At 38.7% G+C, this 8,406-nt stretch overlaps 1 protein-coding gene across 2 annotated transcripts in view; it reads left to right on the top strand.

Annotated features, from left to right (window-relative positions):
• SCFD1 (sec1 family domain containing 1) overlaps positions 1 to 2,755 on the top strand; it is a 150,142-nt gene extending 147,387 nt beyond the window's left edge. For both annotated transcript variants that reach the window (XM_048852399.2, XM_048852400.2), the window contains exons 24-25: positions 1,142 to 1,210; positions 2,514 to 2,755. In XM_048852399.2, the coding sequence (XP_048708356.1) occupies positions 1,142 to 1,210; positions 2,514 to 2,537 (93 nt within the window). In that variant the 3' untranslated portion in view covers positions 2,538 to 2,755. The remainder of the gene's footprint in view (positions 1 to 1,141; positions 1,211 to 2,513) is intronic.
• Positions 2,756 to 8,406: the final 5,651 nt, after the last annotated feature.

The following is an 8,406-nucleotide window of genomic DNA, read 5'->3' on the forward strand; positions in this document are numbered from 1 at the left end:
CATTGTTTCTATATTTCGTATATATTTTATATTAGCATTTTGGAGGTGAAAAAATCAGATGATTTTTCAGACTTAGAAACTATGAGGAAAATATTGCTGGAACAAAAACAATTTATAGTCGCTGCAATTTGAAAATTTTTTATCCAAAGTTACTGTATTTAAATGAGCAAGACTTGTGTAGTAGATTGCCATAAGGGTGGTGCCTCTGGTTTTGGGTAAAGGATTTTATCGTCAATGTATTATGGTATTAGACTTTTCCCTGTCATGCAATGGGCTGTAGATTGGGGGTTTTAGGCTGTACTGTAATACAAATAATAAGGCATTGCTACCATTCCTATAATATTATAAAACAAGGATGTATGTTTTTTCTGTGGGAGCTTGGGAGGAAGCCCTTCGGATGGAGATTTTATATCCTTTTAAAAGTTGTAACAAAGGAGTGGCAATTAGATTCTGAGCTCGTTTGTATGGGAGGCTGGTCCTGATTAATTGGTCCTGATTAATTCCCTGTGTGGATGTTCTTATTCCAGAATAAGAAGGCTTTATGAAATTTTGCTTAGTCCATTTTGGAACTAGATTCATTTTAGGGCTTGTCTACATGGGAACATTAAGGAAAATTAATAAAATTAACTTTTAAAGTTACTCTGCATTAACCCCCATGATTATGCTCTTATTCAGAATTAAAATGGCCTTAATTTGGAGAACTTTAATTCTAAAATGTACACCTTTTAGTCCCTATGTAGATAAAACCTAATTCAGAATAAGGCCCTCTTATTCCAGAATAAGATCATCTAGACAGGAAATTATTCCAAAATATCTCTTCTGCTTTAAATTCACACCCTACCTTAACCCAAATTAATTTCCCAGTTTAGACAGCCCTCTATTGATTTACGTGTGTGAAGAATGCCTCATTTTTCACTGCTTTCTGACTTTGTCCCATCATTTCCGCATTTCTTCCACTTAATCAGCATTGTTTATTTTCTTGTGAGGCATTTACTTTTCCTACCTTGATCAGCAACATATGTTTTATACTAGAAGAACAAGTTCCTCAAATGATTTTGACTGCTAAAGTTGTTGTTTTGTACACAACTAGTTAATCACCCACGTTGTTTTATTAAAACTGATCTCTCTTTTCTTTGCACAGGGCAAACAAGGCAAACATGTCTTATATGGCTGCAGTGAACTTTTTAATGCTGCACAGTTTATAAAACAGGTAAGTTACCACTAATATCATTTTAAATTTTCAGTATTTTGAGTTAATTGCCTTAATATCCCATTGCTGATTTTGTTGGATTCAGTTGTAGAAAGTGAACTATTTTAAACACTTAAACGCAAATTGAAATATAGATCAACTGGTAAAAGTAAAAAAAAACTTCTAATAAAATTTAAGAAGCCTGAGTTGTAAATGTGTATTTAGCAAGTACACATATAACAGATTAATATGGTTTGTAATTAAGTATGCTTTAATTAAATGTCTCTGAGTAACATAAACTGTTATGGAGAAGAGGGATTGATTTCACAGAACTCTTCCAAATTCGCATGTCAATCCATATTATCTGTTGAAATACCCCAAGAGGGTAAACACCTCATCTGACACTGTTTTGAAAGCTTTGGCTTAAGCTTTGTACATTTAGGTTTTGTCTATACTACCAGGGTAAGTCGACCTAAGTTACACTACTCCAGCTACGTGAATAACGTAACTGGAGTCAACATAGCTTAGTTCGATTTACCGCGGTGTCTATACCTTGCTGTGTCGACAGGAGACGCTCTCCCATCAACTTACTTTACTCTTCTCATTCCGGTGGAGTACCAGAGTTGACCAGAGAGCGCTCTGCAGTCGATTTAGCAGGTCTTTACTAGACCTGTTAAATTGACTCCCGGTGCATCAATCGCAGCAGCGTGCCTGACCTTGAGAGTGCTACACCCATGAACTGCAGTGGGAGTTGCAGGTCCCCCATACCTTTTGGAATAAGCCCTTAAATGACAGTGAGACTTAATTAACAATAATATCAATTTCTCCGCACTCCTTTCCAACGATGTACAACTGCTCAGCCTAGTTGACATTGTTGAGCATTTCTTAGCACTTCAGTGCCTCCCATCACCTATATTTCTTCCTTTGTTAGTCATTTCATGGTAGTTAAAGCAAATCAATTGGTATTTAAATACATCTGGCACAACTAAGCACATTCTTACCGCATAGGGATGAGAGTACTTAGTGTACACTATTAAGCCGACAGCTCTGTACTCAACTGTATGACTATAGATTTTTCTTTTTATGAAAGATTGGTTTTTTTAGTAGACATTCCAGAGCTATTCATTTTTATTGTACTTTCAGGAAAAAATAAACCAATGCTTTTTATACCTTACATTTTTCTCTTAACTAGCATGCTTTTATTTGTAAACAGCAACCAAATATTGTGACAAAACCAAAAATTTGCGCTTTAAACTGAATTATTGGGCTAAAAAATAATACTGGCAATGTGATTTTTTTTTCTTTTGTCTCTCTTTGTATTTAGCTGTCCCAACTTGGGCAGAAATAGGACTGAAAAACACCATTATTTGAAACTACCTGGCAATTTGGAAGTGTGCAGAAAAACATCATGACAACAATCAGCTGACACCTTCATATCTATAACCTTGTTATAACATTAAAACTTAAACCGTTCCATTAATCTGATAATTTTGAAGGAAGGCCTGTACTTAACATAGTATATATGAATAACAAAATTACATTTCAGAAAATAAAACTTAATCTATATTCTGTCTGCTGCTACATTTCTGTGGTTGGTGCATTTTACATTTTCAGATTGCAAATGTGTGTAATTGTGGTATGTCTGGGACTTCAGTGCAGTAGAAAGTGTAGTATATACAAGGCCTACATGCAGATAATAGCATTTATCAGGTACCATATGTATTCCTTAGATCTTGTTACAGTAATTGACACAACCATTTTAAACAAAAATTCAAAAATTAAGAGAAAATTGCTTTAACTTATAGAAATATGTTCTCCTCTTGAAAGCCAGACTATCTTTGTTAGAAAATGGAAGAAGACAAAACTGCATTTTTAGGCCTGTATGCTTATCAGCGGAAAATTCCAGTAACAATGGCACAAGACTAGGAAATAGCAAAAATCATAAGAACCTCATGGATATGTTTTGTAGAACCCAAATTAATTTTTCAGAACCAGTTATAAATGATAATTGTTTTAAATGTTTTTAAGCATTTCATAAGAACATAAGAATTGCCATAGTGAATCAGATCAGTGGTCCATCTGGACTACCTTCCCTCTCCTACAGTGGCCTGAATCAGATATTTCAGAAGAAGGTGCAACAAGCTCTGCAGAAAATGGTTATGTCATAAATCTACCCTACACAAAGTTTGTGTTTCTAACCTGTGATAGAGATCAGCTTGTGCCCTGAAATATGTGAATTTATAAAACTGTAATATTTCTTCTTATAACTTCAGATATTCTTGTCATCCATATAAATACCCAGTTCTTTTTTTTAATTTTAGACTCAATATTTTGTACCAAAGGGTTCTGCTGGTTAATTGTGCCTTGTATAAAAAATAGGGCTGTTGATTAATTGCAGTTAACTCATGTGATTAACTCAAAAAAATTAATGGCAGTTAAAAAAATTAATCATGATTAATCAGTTTTAATTGCACTGTTAAACAATAGAGTACCGATTGAAATTTATTAAATATTTGTGGAAAATTTTCTACATTTTCAAATATATTGATTTCAATTACAACACAGAATACAAAGTGTACAGTGCTCATTTTATATTATTATATTTGCTTACAAATATTTGCACTGTAAAAATAACAGAAAGAGTGTTTTTCAGTTCACCTCATACAAGTACTGTACTGCAGTCTCTCTTTTGTGAAAGTGCAATTTACAAATATAAATTTTTTTTTGTTACGTAACTGCACTCCAAAACAAAACAATGTAAAACTTTAGAACCTACAAGTCTACTCAGTCCTACTTCTTATTCAGCCAGTCACTAAGACAAACAAGTTCGTTTACATTTACAGGAGATAATGCTGCCCGCTTCAAATTTACAAAGTCACCTGAAAATGAAAACAGGCATTCGCGTGGCAGTTTTGTAGCCAGACTTGCAAGGTATTTACCTGCCAGATGTGCTAAACATTCATATTTCCCTCATCGTTCGGCCACCATTCCAGAGGACATGCTTCCATGCTGATGACGCTCATTAAAAGAAAATGTGTTATTTAAATTTGTGACTGCACACCTTGGGGGAGAATTGTATGTCTCTGGCTCTGTTTTACCCACAGTCTGCTGTTTATTTCGTGTTATAACAGTCTCGGATGATGACCCAGCATACGTTGTTCATTTTAAGAACACTTTCACTGCAGATTTGACAAAATACAAAGAAGGTACCAATATGAGATTTCTAAAGATAGCTACAGCACTCGACCCAAGATTTAAGAATCTGAAGTGCCTTCCAAAATCTGAGAAGGATGAGGTGTGGAGCATGCTTTCAGAAATCTTGAAGGACCAACACTCCAATGTGGAAACTACAGAACCCAAACCACCAAAAATGAAAATGGACCTTCTGCTGGTGGCATCTGATTAAGATGACGAAAATGAACATGCATTGGTCCGCACTGCTTTGGACTGTTATTGAGCAAAACCCATCATCAGCATGGACACATGTACTCTGGAATGGTGGTTGAAGCATGAAGGGACATATGAATCTTTAGCACATCTGGCACGTAAATATCTTCTGACACCGCTACAACAGTCCCAAGTGAATGCCTGTTCTCGCTTTCAGGTGACATTGTAAACAAGAAGCGAGCAGCATTATCTCCTGTAACTGTAAACAAACTTGTTTGAGCGATTGGCTGAACAAGAAGTAGGACTGAGTGGACTTGTAGGCTCTAAAGTTTTCCATCATTTTATTTTTGAATGCAGTTATTTTTTGTACATAATTACATTTTGTACATAATTTTGTACATTTTAAATTCCACTTTCATGATAAAGATTGCACTACTGTATTTGTATTAGGTGAATTGAAAAATACTATTTCATTTGTGTTTTACAAAGCAAATATTTGTAATATAAAATGAGCACTGTACACTTTGTATTCTGCTGTAATTGAAATCAAAGTATTTGAAAATATAGAAAACATCCAAAAGTATTTAAATAAATGGTATTCTGTTATTGTTTAACAGCGTGATTAATCAAGATTAATTTTTAATCGTGTGATTAATCGAGATTTTTAATTGCTTGACAACCCTAGTAAAAATGTTTCATTTTATCATTTTTTAACGACACCCTTCAGTTTCACTGAATGTCCCCTTTTTCGTGTGTTATAAGAGAGGATGAATGGAAAATACCAATTTACTGTCTCTAGGCCATTCATTGTTTTGTATAATTTTAGGATGTCCCTTCTGGAAGGTAAGCAGTCCCACTCTTTTCAGTTTCTTGTCATATGGGCGCTTTCCCATGCTTCTAATCATTCTTATAAGATTCATGACCTCTTGGGTGCCTACTTACTTCCCATCTGCCATCTACAGAAGCCTTCATTATAGGCAGAAGCTTATTTCTTTTTTCCCACAAATATCTTCAGGGTTTATAGTGTGCCTTTGTTCCATCTTTTGCTTTGCCAGGTAGTCCTGTATTTCCTTGTTTGTAAGTAGCCCCAGCTACAAGTCTCTTTGTGTCTGTGCACGGTCTTCGCTAATCAGTTTTTCAGAAGCCTTCATTGCAGTTCATTTGGCTGTTTAAGATTCTGAAAATTTTTACAGCTGTTAACCTGCCCATTCATCTGCCTGCCCAGTCAAAATTTCATCATGAAACTGGTAGAATCCATGGTCCTCTTAACTCACATTTATCTTTTTTGCATGATCATTAAATGTGTAACTGTTTTTTTGGGGTATTGTAGCAGAAACTGTTTCAAATGTAACTTCTTCATGAACACTAAAACAAAATCACAGTACAGCTCTTACTGCTTTGTAAGTCTAAAATTGAAATACATTATAATTATAGCACTTTATGATGGATGCTGGTTCAGGGGATTTTTTTTAATGCAAATTTCTCAGGTAGACTTAGCCATAGAGTACACAGGGGAGTTTCTTAATTAGAGCAGCCCTGTAATGGCTGGATTAATATTGCCACTTCCCCAAAATAGTATACCTCTACAGGAGGTGAGTCTCAGCCTGCCCTATTTAGAGAAATGAATGCTCTCTGACCAAATCAGTACAGTTTGAGAGGAGGACATTTCTTCAAATGAAATAATTACACAACATACCAAAAGGGAGGTTCTAACTTCCTGAAAAAGTGAAATTCTTTCCCCACACAAGTAATGCATTTCATCTACTCCTTAAAACATGAGTACAAAGTAGTACAGGAAAACAAATGCATCATTTAGTGCCATTTTATCCATTGGAAATATTGGAAATAAAAATCAACATATGTACTCTTTCATTTTCTCAACTCAGCAGTCTGTCTAGTACAGGGGCAGGCAAACTTTTTGGCCTGAGGGCACATCGGGTTTTGGAAATTGTATGGAGGGCCAGTTAGGGGAAGCTGTGCCCCCACCCCCTATCTGCCCCCCCTGACAGGCCCCCCCAGGACTCGTGCCCCATCCACACACACCCTGTCCCCTGACCGCCCCTGGAACCCCTGCACCTGACTGCCCCCCACTTCCCCATCCAACCCCCCCCACTTCCTGACTGCCCCTCTGGGACACCTGCCCCCATTCAACCTCTCCCCCCCCCCCGCTCCCCGTCCTCTTGACTGCTCCAACCCCATCCACACCCCCGCCCCCTGACCACCATCCCAAACTCCGCTGCCCTCTATCCAACCCCCCCCCCCGCTCCCTGCCCCCTTACTGCACAGCACAGAGCACCGGTGGCTGGCAGTGCTACAGCCGCACGGCCCAGAGTGTTGCCCGGCCGCCCAGGGCGGTGTAGTGTAGTAAATTGCTCTCCGTAACTGCTACCCATAGCACACTCCTACGCGGAGCAGTTTAGTACACTACACTGGCAGCATGGCACGCTGAGGCTGCGGGGGAGGAGGAACAGTGGGGGAGGGACCAGGAGCTAGCCTCTAGGGCCAGGAGCTCAGGGGCCGGGCAGGAGGATCCCACAGGTCGGATGCGGCCCGCGAGCAGTAGTTTGCCCACCTCTGGTCTAGTACCGGTAACTACTGGCACTCCCCATCTTTAAAAAAAACTCTGTTTCATTCCAATTCTTATACTAACCTCATCCGAAGTGAGGGATAGCTCAGTGGTTTGAGCACTGGCCTGCTAAACCCAGGCTTGTGAGTTCAATCCTTGAGGGGACGACTTAGGGATCTGGGGCAAAATTTGGGGATTGGTCCTGCTCTGAGCAGGGGGTTGGACTAGATGACCTCGTGAGGTCCCTTCCAACCCTGATATTCTATGTTTCTACTTAGGCGCCTATAGTATATGACCACCAGTAGTGCATAGAGCAACATGACTAACATCTGTTATAAAAAGAAAAGGAGGACTTGTGGCACCTTAGAGACTAAATTTATTTGAGCATAAGCTTTCGTGAGCTACAGCTCACTTCATCGGATGCATACTATGGAAAATACATCCGATGAAATGCATCCGATGAAGTGAGCTGTAGCTCACGAAAGCTTATGCTCAAATAAATTGGTTAGTCTCTAAGGTGCCACAAGTCCTCCTTTTCTTTTTGCAAATACAGACTAACACGGCTGTTACTCTGGAACATCTGTTATGTGTATCTCATCCTTGCTCTCATTCTCTATCCAGGGGGGAAATTGCACGTGCAGGTTTTGTTTGTTCGTCTGTTTTTAATAAATTATATCTATGCTGTGCTATGTGTTTATACTAGTGAAGATTAGTGAAAACAAGGTCAAAGTAGTACATCTGGCACTTGGAATGGAAGGGAGTGAGTTCTGAGGTAGTTCTTAATTCCTGTGGGAGTTTGTTCCAAAATCTTGGGCCAGCCTTTAAGAAAGCTCCATTTCCTGCACAGGTGAGCTTTGCCCTTCTGGTGAAATACTTGAGTGCTTGAGAAGCAATGTTGTTGACCACATATTTCATCCCAGCTCTTTTGGCAATTTCTTAGCTATCCTGAGCACCTTGAGGAAAAAAGGACCAACATCTTGAATGGACACATTCTATAGGAAGACAGTGTAATGAGCAGAGGATAACTCAGGCTCACTGTAGCCCAGATTGCTGAGGCTATGTGCTTCTGCATCCAACAGTAATTGGAGTGTCCTGATAGCTGAGGGTTTCATGCAGAAGTAGATGTGGTTGTGTTCAAGCCAGGACGTGTATAATGGAGCCTGGGTGATGTGGCTGACAAAGAGCATTATCCGTGAATGCTGTTATGTGCGCACTTAGCATCAGCAAGGAATCCAGGAGTACTCCTAAACTGTGGACTGAACTG

The sequence above is a fragment of the Caretta caretta genome, chromosome 6 (assembly GCF_965140235.1).
Source record: "Caretta caretta isolate rCarCar2 chromosome 6, rCarCar1.hap1, whole genome shotgun sequence".
NCBI classification, from domain to species: Eukaryota; Metazoa; Chordata; order Testudines; family Cheloniidae; genus Caretta; species Caretta caretta.